The sequence below is a fragment of the Nannospalax galili genome, unplaced genomic scaffold (assembly GCF_000622305.1).
Source record: "Nannospalax galili isolate Female #2095 unplaced genomic scaffold, S.galili_v1.0 scaffold875, whole genome shotgun sequence".
Taxonomy (NCBI): Eukaryota; Metazoa; Chordata; class Mammalia; order Rodentia; family Spalacidae; genus Nannospalax; species Nannospalax galili.
The window spans coordinates 1,757,859-1,778,991 of NW_008337059.1; the positions used below are offsets into that span (position 1 = coordinate 1,757,859).

The 21,133-nt window shown below is 39.2% G+C and overlaps 1 protein-coding gene across 2 annotated transcripts in view; it reads right to left on the minus strand.

The window, feature by feature from the left end:
* R3hcc1l (R3H domain and coiled-coil containing 1 like) overlaps positions 1-21,133 on the minus strand; it is a 92,703-nt gene that overhangs the window by 14,127 nt on the left and 57,443 nt on the right. For both annotated transcript variants that reach the window (XM_008831959.3, XM_017797855.2), the window contains exons 2-3: positions 18,293-20,085; positions 2,064-2,239 (exon numbers count right to left, since the gene is read on the minus strand). In XM_008831959.3, the coding sequence (XP_008830181.1) occupies positions 2,064-2,239; positions 18,293-20,071 (1,955 nt within the window). In that variant the 5' untranslated portion in view covers positions 20,072-20,085. The remainder of the gene's footprint in view (positions 1-2,063; positions 2,240-18,292; positions 20,086-21,133) is intronic.

The window sequence follows — 21,133 nt, forward strand, 5'->3', positions numbered from 1 at the left end:
ATAGGTGCTAGGAACCAAATTCAGGACCTCTGCTAGAACAGCATGCATTCTTAACCACTGACCCATCTCTCTGGCCCCATAAAATTCTTTATTTGAGACAGGGTATCCCTGTAGTCACAGCTGGCCTTGAACCAGCTATGTAGACCAGGCTGGCCTTCATCTCAGAGATTTGCCTGCCTCTGCCTCCAAGTGCTGGGATTTAAGACGTATGCCACCATGCCTGGCTAAAATTCTTCTTTTGATGATAAACTGAGAATACACAGGTGGTATAAGCCTAAAAAAACCCACTTTGAGGGCTAGGACAGGAGGATCAAGAGTTCAAGGCCAGCCTTAAACAAAACAAAACTAAAACTACTTTTATAAATAAAAGTAACTTTTTAGCCATACTCATTTGTCTACACATTGTCTATGGTTGTTTTAGTAAGGTAGTAGCACAAAGCTGCCCAAAATATTCACTATCTGGCCCTTTAAGAAAGAATTAGGGGAGCTGGAGAGATGGCTCCGTGGTTAAGAGCACTGATTGCTCTTGCAGAGGAGCCGGGTTTGATTCCCAGCACCCACATGGCAGCTAACAACCATCTGTAACTCCAGTTCCAGAGGATTCAGTTCTTTCTTCTGACCTCTGTGGGCACTACACAACACAGGTGCACTTACACACATGCAGGCAATACACTCATACACATAAAAATAAATAAATTAAAAAAGAAAGGAAGGAAGAAAGAATTAGGGGCTATACTCTGAAATAGAATCTTACAAATTCAATGTAAAGTTGGGAGAGGTGGAGCATGTCTATAATCCTAGCAATCTGGATATAAATAAATTGAATTTTAAGTTTAAATTTGTAATATTACACAGTAGATCTGATAAATTTTTAATATCAGGATTGAAACATTGAAGTATAATCCTTGATATTTCTTTCTAGACCCTGAACATCTTTTCTTTAAAAACTTTCTAGATCATCTTTGTTCTTGTAGCCTATTTTTTTTATCTTATTAGAAATAATAGGTATTTATGATTCTTTTACCTCCTCCTATACATGCACCACCCACATACAAACTAAGAGTTAGTATAATCTGTAGATTACTTGTAACAGATTTGAAATTTTCACTACATAACTTAAAGCAAAATTGAATGACTATAAGTGTGAAGAATTGTCATATCTACAAAACTCAGCTGACCAAAGAATGTTGCTAATCTTTAAAACCCCAGGACTCAAAAGGTGGTAGTAGGGGAACTTTTAGTTCAAGGACAGCTTGGGCTACATGGCAACCCTGCCAATAATGGTAACAACAACAACAATAACAACAACAACAACAACAATAATAAGTAATGAAAAAGGTACTTGAATGCTTTGGAAGACTAAAGAAAAGTCACTGAAAAAAAAAATAGCCCATAGGAATATACACCAAGATAATTCTGAAGATATGCTAAAATTGTTTGTTTTAGGTTAAAGATTTAAAACTATTAAATGATGAGTTAGAATGAGGGTGACGTAAAAAGAACTGTTCAATAACACCAACAATTTAAAGGGAGGGACAACTAGAGACGACATTAAAAGACTGGTAAGTAAATACAACGTTTATATGTACTAAAGCATCTGTGACAAACAATTTTTAAAATCATTCTCCATCTGACATCTTTTGAGTGGCCAGAAAAACTTCAATAATCAATAATCAAGCATTCCTAAGCGGTTAGTGTTCTCGGCTCCCGGCAGAAGAAAATTCCCAGAGGCTTAGGAGAAGGCCCCTTCTTTCACTGTAGGTCTTAATGCCCATGAATACAATTCCAAGAAAAATGATCAACTTAAAGAGTAAACAAAAACAAAAAACAAAAAACCCCATGAACACACACACATCCATCAACATCATCATCATCATCATCATCATCAATAAAAACATCAACTGAATTCCAAAACTGAAGACACTGTGATGGATATGGACAAGAAAACAAACCTAATGCTAAAATAAAGGACTGGGATACAAAAGCAAGGAATGAATTTTCCCCTCAAAATTTATGAAGATGACCTTCTTCCCTAATACTAATAACCACTTTCAAATACTTACTGGTAACTGCAGAAAACCCGTAGAAGATCTTCTGTACGGAATTCTTGAGGAAAGTCATAAATTTCGATGACATGTGGGAATTCGCATTCACTGAGGTCAATATCAGGAACTTCATGGTTGTAATAATCAAATCTAGGTTCTTGGATGCTTTCTCTGTTCTTCATATTCCCTAATAACTAGGGAAGAAGAACCACATTTAAGTGTCTGTTAGAGGGAAATCAAGGCATTATAAAATACTGTTTCATATATAAAAAACCCTGCTCTCCCACTCCAAGTTCCTGTTCCTTAACTTTTGCTTTTGTCTCTGTATTAATGGTGTTCACGAATACAAATAATGTGCAGGTATTTGCCACCTAGTTTACATGAGGAATATGGGGAAAGGTATTAAGATCCCAACTCATAGGCAAGTCATAAAACTTAATTTGTATCTATCACTAGTATGTGAGAACATATAGACTTAAATCAGGGGTTGTGGCTGGAGTTTAGGAACACAGCACTTGTCTAGTATATGCAAGACCCTAGGAAGGGCTGGAGAAAGAAAGCATGGATTAATATGATGAGTTACAAATAGCATATCTTGGAAACTGAATCTCTGACAAAAAATGGAAGAGAAAAATTAATATTTGTTTTAACTGGCCTTATCAATCAGGCTTATCACAGTTTCTTTTCTGGAAGTGAAAAAAATAAAGTTTTAAAAATAAAAACTTTTAGATTACCTTTTGTCAAATACATTAAAGGGTGAAGAGAGGGCTTACAAAGGAATTTGTTAAGACAAATATAAGTAGCATAAGTAATTATACTCCAAGTCCCTAAGAGCAACCTAAGACTATGAAGGAATTAGTAATGAATAGTAATGAAAATAACATAAAACTCTACTACCCCATTAAAAAAGAACAAATCTTAAAGCTATTGACTATTCTACACTGGAAGCAACAGGGAAAGAGGAAAGTAGCAGCAAGGCCTTGGCAATGCTGTTATCCACCTGTTACAAAACCAAGACACGAATGCTGACTACCAAACCTACCACTTCTCAGATGGGCTTGCTGATCAAAAGTTCAATTAGGCACCTTCTCTCACTTATAGTGTATCTTTCTCATTGGAGTAATAATAATAGTAGTAGTAATAATGAAAATGAGGACCTGTAATGCCAAGAACACATCTCCTCACCTTGGAGAAGTGCCAAATAAATTTACATTTTACTGAGGAGAGAGGAAAAGGGAAGGTGGTTTAGATATGTTTATTCTTGTGCCTCCAGCACATTTTCTCTATTAAATCTGGCTTTACGTCTTGGGAAAAAAAAAAAGAGATAATAACAATACCTCCTCCTCTTAGACATGTGGACTAAATGAGATGCATAAGTGTGGTGGTTTGAATGAGAATGTCCCCCATAGCTCCAAGTAGTCAGACATTTTATCTCCAGTTGGTAGTACTGGTTTGGGATGTCTTAGAAGGTGTGGCCATGCTGGAGGCAGGCTTAAAGAGAGTTATTAAACCTCGCTGAATATCCAGTTGCTCTTTGTTTCCTGTGCCTGCTTCAAGGTGTGAGCCTCTGCTTTCTGCTCCTGCTCAGGTCACTTCCTGCCACCATGCCTCCCCACCACGATGGACTCTAGATTCCTCTGGAACCATAAGCTCAAATAAACTCTTCCTTTTATAAGTTTCCTTGGTCATCGTGTTTTATCACAGTAACAGAAAAGTAACTAATACAAAAAACTGGTAACAGAGAGTGGTCTATTGCTGTGACAGACAGGACCCAGCTGTTTTGGGGAAGACTGTGGAAGTTTTTGGAGCTTTGGACTGGAAAAGCCATTGAGTGTTTAGAGCTTTGTGAGCTGTTCTGCAGGAACTTGAAAAATAATGTTGAAAGAGGTGTAGACAACAGAGGCCTGGCTTGTGAAGTTTCAAGGGAAGCAATGACTATCAGGGCTGTTTGTATTATTTTGAATTGAGAATCTGTGGTTTCTGCTCAGCTGGACTGAAGAATCAGCTATGATTAACAAGAGGCCAGTGCCACTGAAGTAAAACCTTTGCTTTACTAGGACAACAGATGCTGATATCAGCTGTGAGTAACAAGAGGCCAGCATCAAGGTGAAATCTCCTGGGAAGTATTTCTTCAGGGTGAGCACACAGAAGCTGTGGTCCAGAAGGCACCAAAGATTCTATCTCAAGCTGGAAGCAAGATTTGGTTATATGTAAGAGTCTCTTACATGGTACTGGTTTTGAAGGCATGAAGGGGTCATGGTAAGGATCTGAGGCTTGGCATCATGTAAAGACAGAAGAGATCCTTGTTGAAGATTAAGCCTCACTTGCAATAGACACCCCAGCGTACTGGAGATACCAGGACCATGGGATGACCCCCAAGGGCAGCAGCAGGTATGGAGTGAAGCCAGGCTGAGCCTACAAGACAACCTGTATGTGCTGTGGATGGCAAAGCCAGAGCTGCCCAAGCCCTGTGGCGGCCAGAAGATAGTGAGTGAATCCCAGATGTCCAGCCTTGAGCTACTTGGATGGATTTTGGTTTTGTTCAAGTGCACCCAATTCTTCCCTTTTGAAAGAAAATAATACTTGTTTTGGATTTTACAGGAGCCCACAGTTGAAAGTTTTGAGACTGAACTTTTAAAACATTTGAATTTTTAAAGGATTGTGGGACCTCTTAAGTTGTACTGTTCTTTGTTGTGATATTAATACTAACATTGTATCTTGGGGACAAGAAATGGAAAGGTTGTGGTTTAATAGCAGTATGTTTGTGTGTCAAGTTGACAAGGAGTCAACTGTGCTAGATAGCTTTAGTTGTCAACTTGACACACCTGGGTAGAAGGAACCTCAACTGAGGAATTATCTCCATTGGATTGGCCTGTGGTCCTGTCTGAGGGGCATTTTCTTGATTGTTGAATGATCTGGGAGGGCCCAGGCCACTGTGAGAAGCGTCACCCCTGGCAGGTGGTCCTGTACTGTATAAGAAAGCAGGCTGAGCACAGGCCAGGGGAGCAAGCCAGTAAGCAGCACTCCTCCATGGTCTGCGCTCCAGGATCCTGCCCCGAGTTCTTGCCTTGGCTTCCCTTGATGATGGACTATGAATGGTAGGCCAAATAAACCATTTTCTTCCCAAGTTGGTTTTGGTCAATGTTTTTATCACAGCAAAACAAAGCTAACCAGAACAGTAAGTATTCAAAGAAATCAACCCACCTAAGCAGGTCAAGAGCCAAATTAGCTCCAATCTGCTTAAAATGCTGAAAGCAAAAAGAGACTGTTCTTGCCACTCTAACCAGAGGAAAGGCCAAGTGACCCATAATCATATTTTTGAGTAGATAGACATACAGGACATCTAATTCTTAGGACAACCAAATGATCCAAAATTCATAGACAAATAATTTTCCCTTTAGCAGACCATGTCAAGAAGTAACCACCAAACAATTAGGCTAAACTATTAACAGCTAAACTATTAACAAATTCTTAAAACTTCTGTAGGTTAGTGTTAATAATTTACAGCAACTGAGTGAGTCTCAAAGACCACAGAGGTTTGCAATCATTTAGGAGTCAATTTGTACACCAGAGCATCATCTGACATTATCTTGATTACAATATTTTATATTAGGTTTCCAAATCAGGAAGTTTGAGTATTCCAACTTTGCTTTTCAAAATCATTTCAGTTATTTGGGTCCCCTGCATTCCAGAGGAACCTGAAGATTGGCCTGTTGATTTCTGCAAAAATAGACATCTGGGACTTCATAGACTATGTTATCCAATTTAGAAACAATCTATTGCTTCCCAGCATATAAACATAGGGTATCTTTCCATTTATTTAGAACATCTTTAATTTCATTCACCATTTTTAATTTTATGGTATATTTACTATTGTGTGTGTGTTTGTGTGTGCATGTGCATGTGTGCAGGTTGTCCCTCCTTCCACCATGTGGGTCCCTGGAGCCAAACTCAGGTCATTTGTCCTGGTGAAGGTGCCTTCACCCACTGAACCATCTCTATGGCCCCATTTTGAGTTTTACAATTCCAGTCTTGTACTTCTTTTGCTAAACTTATTTCTAAGTATTTTGTTCTTTTTGATGCTATTGTAATACAATTGCTTTGTTTATTTCATTTTTGATTGCTGGCATTGACTTTAGGATTTACTTTGCAAAAACTAAACAAAACACTGTATGTGCATTTCCAAGTTAGAGTTAAACAATGCACTGTTAAAGGCAAAATGCAGACAATAAAATATCTTTAGAAATATAAATCCTAAGAATTGATTATCAAGAAGAAGAAAAAGACAGGATAGTCTGACAAGAAAATTTGATTATGGTTCTTTGCTTTAACCTAGTAAGCAAATTTGAATTTGTATATTTACATTTCAAGTATTGAGTATTCTGGCATCTGCGACTGATTAAAAACCATGTTAATAGTAGCAAACCCCCATGTGATGGTTAATATTGTCAACTTGACAGGATCTAGAATTAATTACCCAGGAGACAAGGCTCTGGGCATACCTGTGAGGAATCGTCTAGATTAGGTTGGCTGAAGTGTGAAGACCTACCCTGAATGTGGGTGAAATCATACCATGGGCTTGGGTCCTAGACCCAATAAAAAGGAGAAAGTGATGCGTACCATCATAGTGGTTCGCATTTAATCCCAGCTCTCAAGAGGCAGAGACAAGTGGATCTCTGAGATGGAGACCAGCCTGGAGTTGGCTGAGCACTAGCATTCATCACTCTCTTCTTCCTACTTGCAGATGCAATGTGACCAGCTAGCTGGCTTCCCTGTTATAATGGACTGTATCCTTGAACTATGAACTAAAATAAACCCTTCTTTAAATTGCTTTTATCCAAGTATTCACCATAGCAACAAGGCATTTAACTAGTATATTCCATAATTCTTATTCAACGTTTCATGAACAAAAGTTATATAAAGCTATTAATTACATATCCCTAACCAGTTTTCCCAATAATATAGATTCTACTATCATCAAAGATCCCCAATTTTCTCTGAGGAAGAACTTCTACTTTCCTTATGGTATGGATACTGTTGGGAATAGCTTCCATTTCTACTCATAATACATTTTTTGTAGAGCTATACTGTCACTGTACTCTCTCTCTCTCTCTCTCTCTCTCTCTCTCTCTCTCTTTTTTTTTTTTTTTTTTTTGGTCTTTTTGAGACAGGGTCTCCCTGTAACCCCAGCTGTCCTGGAACTCACTATGCAGACCAGGCTGGCCTTGAACTCACAGAGATCCGCCTGCCTCTGCCTCCCAAGTGCTGGGATTAAAGGCATGTGCCACCATGCCCGGCCAATGTACTCTCTTACCTGAGAATCTCAACAAAGTATTCATAGAAATTTAAGAGCTAGGAGAGACATATGTGGCATAAAAGAGGAAAGTGTCACAGAAAATAAAAGGGTAGAGAGACTGAAGGAACCAAAGCAAAATTGTGAAGGTAAGACAACCAACATGGATCAGGCATAGCAGTACACACATTAAGGAAAATCTGTTAAGACATAAGGAAGAGATACCTATAATGATCTGTATAATCATACAGATATCTTTGAGGCCGATCTAGACTGCCCAATATAGTAGCTACCTGTCATATGGAGTTATCTAGTACTTGAAATGCAGCTAGCCCATATGAGATAGGCTTTAAAAATAAAATACATAAGATTTAAGACAAAAACAGGATGTAAACTATCTCATTAATAAATTCTTACATTAATCACTACTGAAAATTTTTTTAAAAAACTTTATCTTTTTATTTTATGTGTATGAGTGTTATGCCTGCATGTAAGTCATGCAGTGCCCATGGAGGTCAGAAGAGGGCACTGTATCCCCTGGAACTGGAGTTACAGCCAGCTGTTAGCCGCCATGTGGGTGCTGGGATTTGAACCCAATGTGCTGGATAGCTTTAGCTGTCAACTTGACACACCTGGGTAGAGGGAGCCTCAACTGGGGAATTACCTCCACTGGACTGGCCTGTGGATTTGTGAGTGACATAGGAGGGCCCAGTCCACTGTGGGCAGTGCTACCTAGGCAGGTTGTTATGTATTGTATAAGAAAGCAGGCTGAGCATGGGCCAGGGGAGCAAGCAAGTAAAGCGTTCCTCCATGGCCTGTGCTCTACCTCCTGCCTCCAGGTTCCTGCCCTGAGTTGCTACCTTAGGTTCCCTGATGAACCCAGGAGATACAAGCCAAATAAATAAACCCTTTCCTCCGCAAGTACTAGTCAGAGTATTTTGTCACAGAACACCCAGGTCTCCTGCAAGAGCAGCCAATGCTTTTAACCCCTGAGCCATCTCTCCAGCCTACATACTGAAATACTTGACACATCAGATTAATGCATAAATTAAATTAAATGCATAAATTATACCTGTTTGTTTTTACTTTTTCTAATATGGTTAATAAAAATATTCAAAGTTACACATGTGGTTTGGTTCATAATATTATTTTGACTGCAGATAACTAGTCTTAGGTGTCACATGTTCTGGGGCAATATGTCCTATAGTCAACATGAAATACTCATATTATAAGATCCCCCATTTTTTTTATAGCTAAGAAATGTTTGATAGAATAAAAAGAGGTGAGAGGTTTAGAATTTGATTTACTTTGATGCTTCTATTGCAGGCCAAAGAGAAGTTTGCAAATGACTCAGAGTAAACTTTAAAATTATTTGTTGTGTGCATATATATGCATGATGTGTATGTGTGTGCTTGTGTCATGGCACACACATGGAGGTCAGAGGACAACTTTGTGAAGTCTAGTCTCTCCTTCCACCTTTACATGGGTTCTGGGAATCAAACTCTGGTCACCATGTTTGCATGGCAAGTGCCTTTACCCACTGAGCCATCTCGTCAGCCCCAATTTTTTTCAGTTATCAAACACAAATACTTGAGGATTTTTACCAGTGATCTTCTGAGCCATCTCGTCAGCCCCATTTTTTTTTTTTTTAGTTATCAAACACAAACATTTGAGGATTTTTACCAGTGGTCTTGTCTTACTGCTTAGAAAGCTAAATGAAACCAAAATATTCCTTCATATACATTCAACTTGCTTCTACAAGCTATTAAAAAAAATAACTTCTCCAAAGTAAGGGCTTGCAGACTCTTACTGGCAAGTTGTCTACCTTAAAACAGACCTACAAATATGACTTGACTTACTGGTTCAACTTGCTTCTACAAGCTATTAAAAAAAAAAATAACTTCTCCAAAGTGAGGGCTTGCAGACTCTTACTGGCAAGTTGTCTACCTTAAAACAGACCTAAAAATATGACTTGACTTACTGTGACATAATCACCCAAGTCTATGTGAAAAATAGAAAAGAAAAAAAAATAGTGGAAAGTAGAAATCAACTGGCACGGATACTAGACTTTTGTTCTTTTGTTTGCTTAATTCTACAATGTTTAAGATTTAAAAAGAAGAAAAAGGTTTGCTATGTAAAGATGGAGAATTACATCACAAAGAGACTAAAAGGGTATCCTATGGTTACAAATCAGATTACTGACCAAGTTTGAATCATAATTCCAGTCCCTGACTGCTCATCTAGTTATCGATCCATAACATAGTCTTACACAGTTCCTTAGAGTGAACAAACCCAGAAGCAATGCCTCTATCAATGCTCAGGGCAACAGGCTCTCTGATTAAGGATTTATGGATAAGAGCTATTGTAGAAAAATGGAAGGAAGGAAATCATTAACAGCAAAGTCTGTCATATAACAGACTATAGATTAACTTCCAGAAACATTACTTTGATTAAAAAATATTTCTAATGACATATTTACCTTACCCATTGTATTAGTTACTTTTCTGAGTGATCAAGGCTTATAGAAGGAAGAGTTTGTTTGGCTTATGGTTTCAGAGGGTTAGAGTCCATAATGGTGCGGGGTGGGGGTGGCATGGTGGCAGAGGTGGCCAAGCAATCACATCTTCAAGTAGGTATAGGAAATGGAGAGCAACTAGAAATCTGACAAGGTTTAAGAACTCTCAAAGCCAGCTCTCAGTGACACGCTTCCTCCCAAAACAGCACCACCAACTGGGGACATGTCCAAATGCTTGGAGTCTATAAGAAACATTTTTCATTCAAACCACCACAACCATGCATGGTAGGCAGAATAGCAGCCTCCCAAAAATGCTCACATCCTAATTCTTGAAACCTGTAAAAATACATCACGTAGCATAGGTCAATTAAGGTACCAGAGTGCTTATCAACTGATCTTAAAATAGGAAGATTATCCAAGGTAGATCCAGTGTAATCATAAGCGCCTTTAAAACCTGAAGAGTTCAGAGGCAAAAACAAAACAAAACAAAACAAAAACCCAGCATATTAGAAAAATGCTGTATGAGAAAGACTTGGGGTCACAGCTAAGGAGCACAGGGCAGCCTGAAACAGTTGAAAAGGGCAAGAAAACCTTCTCCTTTACTGCTTCCAGAAAAGGGGATAGGCCTTCCAACATCCTGATTCCAGTCCAGTGGGGTCCCATTTTGGACTTCTGATCTCTCAAACTGTAAGTTTACAGATCTGGGTTGTTTGAGCCACTAAGTTTCTAGTCATTTATTACAGCCGCAGTAGGAATCTAATCTACTACTTTTCTTGCTTCATCTTATGTCATCTCATAGATAATGCCATATTCCAACCAGAGTCATGTTCACCAGGTTTATACACATCTGGTTCTTCCTCCCTACTGCTTTGAGCACATTACAGGCAAGTGGTTTTGCACATGCATCTTGCACATCTCAAAATAGGACAAGTTCCACAGACATACTCAAATGCCATCTCTATTGTGAATCCTCCCCTACAGATCGCCATGTAGAATGTGTTGTCCTCCATACTCCTAACAGCACTTATCTCATTTACTCTTCTGTAGTACTCATTACAGAACACCTTATAGACTCACTCTTCCTCCAAACTTATCCTGACCCTCTAACCATTCATCCATATGTCTCCAAATGTTTGGATGATCATTTTTAAATATTTGTTATTTTTATTGTATGTGTATGAGTGTACTGCCTACATGTATCTAAGTGCACCCATGTCATGTAATGCTCGAAGTCAGAAGCCGTTGAATTCCCCTGGAACTGGAGTTATGGACAGTTGTTAGCCACCATGTGGGTGCTGGGAATTGAACCTGGGTCCTCTGCAAGAGCAGTCACTGCTCTTAACCACTAAGTCATCTCTCCAGCCTCTGGATGATCGTTTTTGATTCATAAAACAAATGGAGCTATAGTCCTCTCCTATGAATAATAGTGCTCAGCACATGAATACACACGAATATCCTAAACTTGCATGAGCCTGGAGCTGGTTCCTATTCAAACAGCACAGAAAGGTTAACATGGCAGACTGACCTTGGCAGTCTTGGAAAACTGCTATATAGACACACTGAACAGTATAAATACACAGTGGATTATACTTATAGTTAACGAAGGAAAACTGGGAAGACATGGAAATATCTGTTTTTTTCTCCTCTTCTCCATAACACTTGTAAAGACCAGATGAAGAGGTATCATTAATAAAGTAGAAGGGTAAGAGCAGATACTAGATACCTGACTGGAACAGTTAAGCTAAATCATTACTCAGGAACGCTAAAGGTTTCAATCTTTCCAAACTGATCTTGGCACTTAGGTACTGCTATGATACTTAATAACAACAGCTATCCATAAGACTGAGAAAAATCACAAAGTTGACAAAAATGACATTTATTGTTACCTTACTTCATGCTTAATTTCTCTAGACCCTAGTACACTTTTTCCTTATGCTACTTTTAGTTAACCTACAGTCTTGTGTCATATGCAGGGCTGGTCTACCATAATACAATTTCTCTTGCTTATACTTTAGAGAGTATTAGTCATTGCCCATCTAGCCCTCTTAGCAATAGGCAACAGATACGTACTTTTGATCTTTGACAGCAAACTCGGACCCAGTGTTTTATGAATGAAGCTAATTCAGGGGCTGGAGAGATGGCTCAGCAGTTAAGAACACTGGTTGTTCTTGCAGAACACCCAGGTTTGAATCCCAGCACCCACATGGAAGCTAACAACTGTCCGTAATTCCAGTTCCAGGGGATCCAACAGCCTCTTCTGTCCTCCATAGGCATTGCACAACATGGGTACACTCACATACATGCAGACAATACACACATAAAATAAAATAAAAAATAAAGAAATATTTAAAAAAAAAGAATGACGCTAATCTTAATCCAGGCAAGCAAGATTATAATATGACCTATTACCTGAAGGATTAGCAATTTACTCTTGATGCTTTAAACTTGGTGTCCAGTATTCCTGGGCATCTTGTTGGTGTTTCCTTAATAATATCAGCCTTTGGGCATCTCCACAAAAATCTAAGATTACTCATTAGCACTTATATTCCTTTTGTCTCAATTCTAGGTCTCATGTAAATCTCTATCTTCTCACACTCAACTTCAGAGTCATTACAACAAAACTAGCCTATCCAATACTTACTCCAGCAAGTCTGACCTAGAGCTGGTCACTCTTTCTTAAGCCTGATAACAGAATAACCCATTCATCAGTATTTTCTGATACAAATGATAAAATTAATTCAAATGTATGCAAGACTGAATTTTCCCAAAGGTATGCCTTTTGCTCTAATCATAGTTACCAAAATAAATGGATAATTTGGACAGAGTTAATGATGTCTGATTTGTCCTGACCAAGGCAAAGATTTTCTTTGCTAATCCTACCTAACCTTCTCCATCGCTGACAGTGCCCTTGAACAGATAATTAAATGGGATAAACATTATGAGTCCAGTCACTATTAAATCTCCACCTGCCCAACCATATACCATACAGCACATCTTATGGAATTCATTAAACAAAAGAACGTTCAAGTGGAACCAGGCAAACCAGGAATCTCTGATGCTTCAGAAAACAATTCTCAAATATGAAGGCCTCCTTATGCTAACAATACAGGCCCAGAACTATTTTCTTTTCTTTAGTTTTGAAAGAGGATCATAATTAAAACACTATTGGGCTTGTTCACTGACTCAGAGGAAAAATATATTACAAAACAAATTTAACAGTACTCAGAAATACTGTTAATTTTAGGAGTAACCTGGTTTAAAACAACAATAGAATCTACTTAATGTTCCTTCTTTCTATGTGAAGCAAAGATCTCTAGCCATCATCCACTAACAGAGTCAACAGAGGAGATAATTCAATCAGATTCACCACTGGATGGCCCAAGTGATTGCAGTAAAATATACAACTGAAAGATATGTCTATAAATCCACACTTAAGTAGCCAACAAGATTTCAGTTCAGAAAGTTCGATAAAAATATGAATTATATGCTGGGCGTGGTGGCGCACGCCTTTAATCCCAGCACTCGGGAGGAAGAGGCAGGCGGATCTCTGTAAGTTCAAGGCCAGCCTGCTCTACATAGTGAGTTCCAGGGCAGCTGGGGCTACAGGGAGACCCTGTCTCAAAAAGACCAAAAAAAAAAAAAATTATAAATTTGTTAAGATGAACTGGAACTAATGAAAATAGAAGCTAATAGATGAGGTAGCACATGGAAACTACATACTTCATTCTTTTTTTTCCTATAAACTTAAAATTGCACAAAAATAGTGTTTTCAGGGGATGTAGAGATGGCTTAGCAGTTATAAGCACTTGTTCTTCCAAAGGACCCAGGTTCTGTTCCCAGCACCCACATGGCAGCTAACACCTGTCTTAAACTCGCAGTTCCAGGGGAACCAATGTTCTCTTCTGGCTTCTGTGAGCACTACACACATGTGGTGCACTTACGTACATGCAGGCAAAATACTCATACACATAAAATAAAAATAAGATCTTTTTTAATAACTCTATTCATTAAAAGAAACAGAAAATAGAAATTAGGGATGAAAGTGAGAACTATCCTCTTTCACTTAACTCCACAGCCTCACCAACAAGAAACTGCATTAACCACTTCAGCCCTGGAAGACATAACCTCTTCTAGAGCCACTGTGTATCTATGCCAATCATCAGACAATCAAAGAGGATTAGTACACCTCTTTTATGAATGCTTTATTAATTGATTCAGCTTGCTATGTGACTATGTGGCTATATAATTACATATTTTCTCACTAAATGCAATACAAATAATTTCAGAGCAAAGCCAGCATGAAGCACAGTGCCTTTAACATAAGAGTAATACATCTAGCTATTTGCAACTTAGTTTATCAAACTCCAAGTGCTCAATATTTGCTGTTCAACTGCAAAATGATGATACCAACTACTTACAACAAGGGATCGTTAGAAGTTGAAATACAAAGTGTTTTCCTCCCTCTGTATTTCATATATGCTTGAAGTGGGTGAATTAACTTTTTTCTTTCTAACTTGGGTTCTCTACTTAAAAATGGACAGCATTTTTTGCATTTGACTATAGAGAGACAAGAGGCTCTAAGAATGGCAACTAACATGCAGAGCAGGAATGAGTGTAGTTCCTTTTATCTGTTTTTCCTCCTCCCATGGTTATACAAGGTTAGTGGCTTTCTGTAACAAAAAGTCTTCCCGGCTGCAGAGCACCTGACTAGCCAGGACAAATGTACCTTTTGTCTTCATCAAAGAAGCTTCTTTTTGCAACAGCTGGAGACTATTACAGAGTTCCAGGGCTGGTCAAACGCATCTTCAATGCAATGTCTACACATAGGACAAACTTATGTCTTATCTCTCACCAGAGAAGTTTCCTTATGCAACAGATGGTGATTAACACAGAAACTCACAATTAGCCAATGTACAGAGAACAAGAGTCCACAGTGTTTATCCCTGAATAGGTTACTTATATCAAACTTCTGCCTCCAAGGCTCAGATATCATTGTAGAAGAAGAGGTGGAAAAACTGTAAGAGCCAGAGGGGGTGGATGACCACAAGTACACAGAATTTTCCAGACATCTGGTCTGTTACTCATATAACCTCATAGCAATGGGACCACATGTACAAGTTCCACATAAGATCAAACCAGACAAAATCCTACTATAGACATGGGGAAGTAGATAAAAAAAATCCCCATAACCTAAGGAACTCCGGGAAATTGATGGCTGCTGGGAGGGGGAGGGAGCCTTACAGGGATGAGACTCTTGGTGGGCCCAGTAGATGGATCCACATTTGGGAACACATGTGAGACTCTCTAGGCCTTATTTTATATACATACATGTGTGTATGTGTGTGTGTATGTGTATATGTGTGTGTATCAGAATACAATAAATTGGGAAGTGGGTAGTGGGGGAAGGTACAGATAGGGGAGGGCATCTAAATACCACCAAATCATATGTATGTATGAAAATTGCAAAAATTCAACAAAAAGACTTCCCAAACAGAAGGCTACCTACCTATTTACCTCTATGCAAAACTCAAACCAAAAACCAGATATGGCTAATGAAGGTGCCCAATACCAACATCTATCAACAACAACAGTGCTGTACTGTTGGTACCTCACTAGCCTTCCCACCCATAAATTTGCAGACCATCATTGGAGGTAGTTGAGGCTATAAAAGTTGTCCCCCACCTCCAAGAATAGTAATTCCTGTGATTTTTACATCAAACTCCTAAGAGAGCTAAAAGTCAAACCAACATTCTCTCCAGTTATCAGCTTCAATTTCTGCACATTCCATATCACAGCTTTAGAAGATTAAATGTGATCTTTGGCAACTCATCAAGAGATGCAAGTCTGGGATCTCACTAATGACTTTAACTATGTTCTATCTTCCTTTGACCAGTTTTAGAGGTTCTAATGTCACATAACAATGGCTGCCACACCCTACTCTACCACATACCTTGCTGTGTATTGGAAGCATTAGACAGGCTTCCATGTCTAGTCATTATCAACAAACAAATAGGCCAGCTGGGAAAATAGCCAAAAACCTGAGGTTGGAGAACTTTCAAGGTAGGTAAGCATTCCAGCTCTGTATTTAATAAAGCATGTTTGAGCAATATAGATTATAAACTAGGAGTAAAAGTCATCAAAGGGCTATTAATATTATTAGATTTGCATCATCTTTCAAAAATCAGAGAACAGACTTGGATTTGTTTTCTGCATTCACAATCCATCAGCCTCTTTTCTGTTCTTACTCATCCCTTAACATAGACCCCATTCCTCCTTAAATGCATCCAAAGACATTCAAGCACTGGCTGTCTTCAACTTAAAAACTCTACATAACACTGTTTTCTTGCCACTCCCAGTTTTTGGTCATGTCAATATCCTTTTTAACTATGTTATGATACTCTTCAAAAAACTGAATTGCTGTCTAAATTCTATTGTGCCTAGGTCTAAAAGACCAATACACAAATCTACCTCCTCCACAAGTGATATCCCTAAGAATCTGAGGTCCGGTAACAATGGTGTTTTAAAAGCCCATGGAGGTCAACCAAAGAAGACAGCACTCCAACTCTGACAGCACCCTGACTCTGCCCTGTCATCTCCATTTTTAATAGATATTTTTAAATTATCACCATTTGTGTCATGCCTTTCTTTTGCAAGAAGTCATTCTTTCTCTCCTAGTCTCCAGGAGTCCTTTTGTCAACTCCTAATGAACACTGCCTCCTTTCTCAGATTAAAGTCCTCTTCTAATGTACTGATTCTTAGTAAGTTCTATTCATCTAACTATCTCCATTTTTAGTATTTTCTAACCTGACTTGGGTCTCAAACCTCTGCTTGATAGTGATTTTATATCTACGTGCCGACCACTAACTATAGTTCCCTTCACACATTCTGATAAGACATTTAAGATTATGTAGACCTCTAGACAGATATTGACAAACTTTACATGCTTGTTTACTAAAGTTAATAAATCGTAGGGCTAAAAAAATGCAATTTTAAGAAGTTATCAGATGACATTCTGCTGGTCCAAGTACCATACTCTGAGAAGCAGACCTCTGTGAATCTGATAAGGCTATGAAGAAATGCACTGTATGTACACAATTTTGTATATAAATTCAAAAGGCTCACAGATATTCACTCATAACTATTCTCCGTTCTGTATTTCATTCTAAGGAATGTTTAAGATGCTTCCTGACTCAATTGAAGCACTTACTACAGTAATGAAACTCAGTGTATGCAAACACACCTAAGAATGAGGGTGAGTACCTGACAGAGATAAGTCAGTTCTGCACAATCTCAGAGCCTCTTTTATAGTTGTGTGATAATTTTTCTATACTTATAATATAAATTTCCAGAAACAAGAAACTCATCATTTAGTATTTAACAGGCTTCTTTGGAATGGCTCAAACAAAACCTTTCAGGTAGAGATGATAGAATGAACATAAACAAGGGTGTGACCTCTGGTAGGTTAACCAAACTCCAGGGGCAGGTTGCAGACCCAAGAGCATTTGGGCAACACAAACTAGACTGGATAGTTAAAAACAACAACAAACTCATGAAGTTGGATGGGTAGGGAGGCAGGGCTGGATCTCGGAGGAGCTGGGGGAAGGAATACAATAAATAAAAAACATTGTATAACATTCTCAATGAATAAAAATATTTTCACATAAATGACAAGTTTCAACTGCCATTGATGCTTCCTGACTTGAGAAAAGCACTTATTACAGTAATGAAACTCAATGTATACAAATATCTAAGAATGAGGACTCAAACCCTGATCTGTTTTTCCTAAAGGATGACTACTAAGCTTGAAAATGGGGTTTGGGGTGTTTTTGAGCATTTCATACATGAGTATTTTATTTACAACATTTCCACCCTTCCCCTCACCCCCTCCAACTTTCCACATGAATTCCAATTAGTCAGCATGTCATTATTCATTCATAATTCCTATATATACTCAACTGTCATTTCTTCAATTCAAGGCAGTATAAACTCTTTAACAAATAGCCATACTTCTTTCCTCATTCCCTTCTCTGTAGTTCCCAAAAACATTCCAAAATTCACTAAAAAAACAAGTTATACATTTTTTCCTTCCCCAAAATGGCTTGCCTAAAAATATATGTTGCCAACAAAGCAAACTCTTTTTGAAGGCTCCCTTCTGTATTTTCTCAACGAGCAGTCAGAATCCATCAAATTCTTATTTAATCTATTCAATAACATCTCTTAGGACTTGGTGATTATAGGTATAGCACAATTCTGCGTCTTTTAACTTTTGCATATCTATCGGCTATTCCTTTCACAAGCTCTACTCACACCAGGCTACTGAAGAGCTCATAATTGAATGTGAGGGAATATATCAATGTACAAATATCAGAATTCCTTCCGAATCCAGACTCTCCAAATTTATAAGCTGTCTAAACATAAATTAACTTCAGCTGAACATACCTCTTGTTGAAGATGCGGATCCACACAGTCACCATCATCATTGAACAGAGACTCCCAGCTCTCCCCAGTAGCAATACTTCCTTGTACGGAAGAAGTTTCAGTTGCTTTTATATCTATGGATGTTTCCAAGGATGAATCTCTATCAGAAAATGATATACCACTTTCTATATTATCTGAGTCATCTTCCTCTTTTGTTTTAAAGTCTTCAGGAGTCCTTAGTTCATTCAGTGCCTCTGTTGTATCACCAGTACTATCTGGATCACTGCCCAAGTCACTCTCCAAAAGCACTTTTGTCCCATTTGACATACTCAGTTCAGAATCCAAAACAGCGTTACAATTACTATCAGCAATCTTCTTAATAGGCAAGGAGGAAACACAATCTGACAAGTTCTCTATCAACTTTCCTGTTGACTCTGTAAAACTAGATGAAATACTCTCAGCACAAATATCTGAGCAAGCAGTTGGGTTGCTAGCATTTTCAGAGTCATTCTCACTTTTAGCTACACGAAGAGGGGCAGCACCTGCAATCATTTCTATGTAATCTGAGAAATTACTTGTACTGCTATAAGTCTCATTAGATTCTCTAACTGAAACTATACAAGGGCTGCCTACAGTTATACGATGACAAGCTATACCTGCAGTGTCCATCACAGACGGCTTACTGGTAGTGTCGCCTGAACTCTTAAATTCACTATCTGTATCTATTTCATGAGCAAGAGCAGTTGCATCAGAAGGCTCACGCTTTACACACAACTCTTCAGCAGTGCTGTCACTTTCACATTCTCTAATCACTGCTGGATCAATAATGCCATTTGTGCTCTCTAATTTGCTGACTATAGCCATTTTATAAGAACAGTTACCCATGCTCTCAGGAACAAAATCTACACCTTTCTGATCCAAGACAGAACCTGTGCTGTTGGTTTTATCATTCTCAGCTTCAAAGTCTATGCAAACTGGATTGACATCATCGGAACTTCCAGGAACAGACATAGCAGAGATGCTTCCACTGCTGAGCTTCACTATCTCCTCTGATGTTTCCATGCTTTGTTGCACAATTTCAGAATCAGAACTTAGTTTTACTGGTATAGTCACATTCTCTGGTTTCAACATAGTGATAAAAACCTCAGGAAACTGGGAGACTATCTCCACAACTTTGGCCTCAGTTTCAATTCTGGTTTCCAAATTTCTGTTTTCAAAAATTTCCCCTCTTGGTTCATGTCCATTGAAATCACAAAATTCAACATTCTGGAATGGTTTTCTCAGGGCTTGAGCATCACTGACTTCTGAATAAGACTGTGATGCAAGAACCCCTCTGTGTCCTGTCATCCCGGCAGTCTGAACTTCCAAACAGTCCATTTCCTTTGGTTTAAAATGTCTTTGTAAAGGTATACTAGTGACAACCCCAGCATCTGGGGATCTGTGATGATGTTCTGGAGATGGTAGTTCTTTGGATTTTATGGTTCCTCTCTTATCTTTATGCTTTTTTTGAAGGCACATGTCTTTCTTTAATTTTGATGAAGACTTTTTTCCTTCCCTATAGCTACACTCTTGTCTGTCAGGACTAACACCTAGTCTCTGAGCCTTGGGTTTATTGCCAAAGATCTTCTTTGGGGAAAGACAACCTTCCATTTGTTCTTTCACTACAGGGTCAGGTGGCTCACAACACTTTTTCTTGTCACCTGTCCTGAGAAGCACTGCGTCCCTTCGAGCTTTAGGGACATAAAGTGCCATGTCAGGCCTTCTGGTTCGAACTCTGCATGTCTCTGCTTCTTGCTGCATGGCACCACGTTAATCTGAAAGAAAAAGAGGTTTAATAATAAAAAATCCATTATAATTCAATTAAGAAAATTTTTAGACTAGGTAGAGGGCCTACTAATCCATCCTATGGCAATCCTTGAGTTAAAAAAAAAAAAGTAGCCCTCTGCTTCCCTGGGCTGTACAACCCACCAACCTCTTTCCTGGACACCAAGGCTGACCTCTAGGCCTGGAACGACCACCGCTTCCTGATCCCTTGCATCCAGATGAACCCAGTTCCTTCTCCCCACCCCACCTCCCTCTGCTTCCCTGGGCCTGCACAACCCGCCAGCCACTCTCCTGGGTAAGTTCAGCGCCTTGACTCCTCCAACCGCATTTACCTTCCCATCTCCCCTGCCCGCTGTCCCATTCCTTATCTTGGCATCCCAGACACCAGGGGAACGACCACTGTTTCGTGATCCTTTACATCTAGACCAGCCCAGTTCCTTCTGGCATCCTGCCCTAACCTCCATCTGCTTCCCTCAGCTGCACAACCAACCAGCCTCTCTCTCTCAGGAGCCCTCTGGGCCTGGTCCCGCTCGCACCTCCTTCTGCTTCCCTGGCCTGCACAACCCACGAGCCTCTTTCCTAGACACCAGGGCTGACGTCTCTGCTTCCTGATCCTCTGCATTCAGACCAACCCAGTTCCTCCATGCAGTCCCCAGGAGCCCTTGGGGTCTCTTCCCACCTCATCTCCCTTTGCATCTCTGGGTGGCATGGGCACCAGATGCTCGACACCAGCATATTTCCTGGGCCCTGTTCCTAGGCCAGTCCAACCCCCAAATTCCTGAGAACAGCATCTTTCCTGGAGGGATCCAGACCTTAGGAGAAAGCATGAGAGCATCTGATCCTCATCTGACTTGGGCCTCTGTGGGAACTCCTGGAGACAAAAGCAATCTGGCCACTCCAATATAAAATCAAAAGAGAGAACCGGAATATTAGAATAACCAACTTTAGATGGCCAAAAAGTAACCCACAAAGGCACATAAAGTTTAGAAAAAGAAACAGACCTAAACTTGAAGGCTTGAGTCTCACACAAGAATCAGA